General features: G+C 46.5%; 1 protein-coding gene across 1 annotated transcript in view; it reads right to left on the bottom strand.

Annotated features, from left to right (window-relative positions):
• The window catches only part of LOC119588323, a 3,375-nt gene extending 1,274 nt beyond the window's left edge, over positions 1 to 2,101 (bottom strand). Inside the window, exons 1-3 of the mRNA XM_037937014.1 lie at positions 1,961 to 2,101; positions 633 to 1,841; positions 50 to 457 (exon numbers count right to left, since the gene is read on the bottom strand). Coding sequence (XP_037792942.1) covers positions 50 to 457; positions 633 to 1,841; positions 1,961 to 1,975 — 1,632 coding nt within the window. The 5' untranslated portion in view covers positions 1,976 to 2,101. The remainder of the gene's footprint in view (positions 1 to 49; positions 458 to 632; positions 1,842 to 1,960) is intronic.
• Positions 2,102 to 2,135: the final 34 nt, after the last annotated feature.

The following is a 2,135-nucleotide window of genomic DNA, read 5'->3' as shown; positions in this document are numbered from 1 at the left end:
GCTGTGAAACCCAAATAAGATTTCTTTTTGTTTTGGCTGAATAAGGGACCCCATAGGAAATGCTGTCCTCCTGCTTATCAAGAGCTTCCTCATGTCCAATTTTCAGTTGAGGGTTGGATGGCCTCATAATGAAGGGTTTGACCTTCAGAAATACACATGGGAGGCCATTTCTAATAAACACAGTTTGGGCTGGAGGATTTATAACACTGATTGGTTTGCCATCCTCTGATATATTGACGAGGGTGGAGGCTTCTGCTCTAGATAGAAAAGAGTTGACTGATGGAGTAGCCATATCCTCCATATTGCTTGGAGGCCCATTGTGCTTTTTCACAACTGGAACTTCACATAGTCCTTTGTGATTTACAAGTTCTAGGCCTTGGAAGTAATACGTAGTAACAGGACCTTGCTTGAAGGCTTTTCTTCTGGACGGGAATTTGTTTCGGATAAGCACAGCAATCTGGAAAGAAAAAGTTATAGAAAATATTAGACAAAGTAGATGGAAACTTAAAATATGTTTCTATTCTTGCAAAGTCAAGAGGGAGACCAGTGTTGGACTAATGAACATTCCACACATAATGGTTCTCAATGTCAAAAGTATGATAACAGCAAGCACTACAGAACTGTCTACTTACGCTGGTATCAGGAAGAGGTTCGTCCGGATGATCGCGGGCATAAGCTGCTGCCACCTCCCACGCAAAGGTCCTCGCCCCAGGATTGTCCCTCAGCTGAGCGTCCACCCACTTGCGTCCTACTGCCATCCTGCAGCTGATCCCTTGGGCCTCCACAGGACTTTCTCGTCCACTCACAACATGCTGTTCCTCGTCCCAAAGGTTGGTCTCTTTAGGTGCCACTGATGCAGCTTGTGAGGCTGGCTGTAAGTTGTACTTTGGAGACTGGCTCTGAGGAGACAATGTGCAGAGTAAATTGAAGTTGACATTGATAATATTGTTAACCCTTTCAATTTCCGGTAAGTTGTTTTCAATAGAAGTCAGTGTTTTCGAGTCACTTAGATTTTCACTGGCAACTGGAGGTATAATATTGTCTGTTTTATGGGCAGTTATTAAGTTTGACTTGTTATAATTTTTGTTTCCGATGCTATCTTTTTCGAATGCAATTCGTTTTAAGTTTATTTTTTTCGAAAAATGATCTAAAGTTAAGTCAACGGTCCCTCCACTATCTTCAACAAGGGCTGGCAACCAGTGTTTACTTCTAGACAACTTTTCACTATTGGCATCACTTAGCAGATGATCATTAGAGTTGCTCACATTTGCCAGGAATTGAGTTGGCTCGCACACGCCACTGCCATAGGCTGCCCTCTCGCTTGGTTCCTGCTGAGACGCCACATTTGGGGCAGCAGGAGAAGCGCTGTGCTCGCTCCTGCTGACGAAGGACTCAGCGGCAGGACTATCGGGAGGTGTGCCCTGAGGAAGGCTGTTCTCGAAAAAGAACTTTCGCTTTTTAGGAATGATGGAGGACTCTGCAGAAGCCTTCCTCTTGGAGGGCTGTGTTGGAGAAGGGTCTCGGACGTCACTGGGGGTGGCACTCCGCGAAGGAGACAGAGTGACATCACTGAGGCTGGTGGAACATGGGGGTGGGGGAGAGGCGTTGCTGGTGGTTGCTGGGCGTGGGTGGGAGGCAGTGACATCACTGAGGGTGGCAGAACATGGGAGTGGGGGAGTGACGTCACTGCTGGTCGCTAGGCGAGGGTCAGATGGACTGACGTCACCCTTGGTTTCGTCCAGAGATTTGATGGCGACATTTTTGTAGACGTAAATCTGAGCTCCTTGACCTCCGCGTCGGCACTTCTGGTTCTTGAATCTGGACTTCAGGACTTTCCCGAACTGAAAACAAAATCAGCATTCATATCAGTGGGATTCCAAGTCAATTATGCATTGAAATTAATTTCAGAATTTACAGACGAAAGACCTATCCTTCAGTTCATTAAAAAGCTGATTCATACCTGTGCTATGTCCATGTAATGCTTTGGGTTCTCGCTGAGGTAAGTGTTGTACAGTACGTGGACTGGTGTGGTGACGCCCTGTCGGCCCTCCAGTCTCCTGTCGACCCAGTCATCGCACACACTCCGCCATTTCGGCCGGTGCGAACTGTAAGAATAAATGTCTTATTGCATTTTT

The sequence above is a fragment of the Penaeus monodon genome, chromosome 23, assembly GCF_015228065.2.
Source record: "Penaeus monodon isolate SGIC_2016 chromosome 23, NSTDA_Pmon_1, whole genome shotgun sequence".
In the NCBI taxonomy this organism is placed as follows: Eukaryota; Metazoa; Arthropoda; class Malacostraca; order Decapoda; family Penaeidae; genus Penaeus; species Penaeus monodon.
Note: the sequence above shows the minus strand (reverse complement) of the source record. Positions and strands in the feature narration are given on the sequence as shown.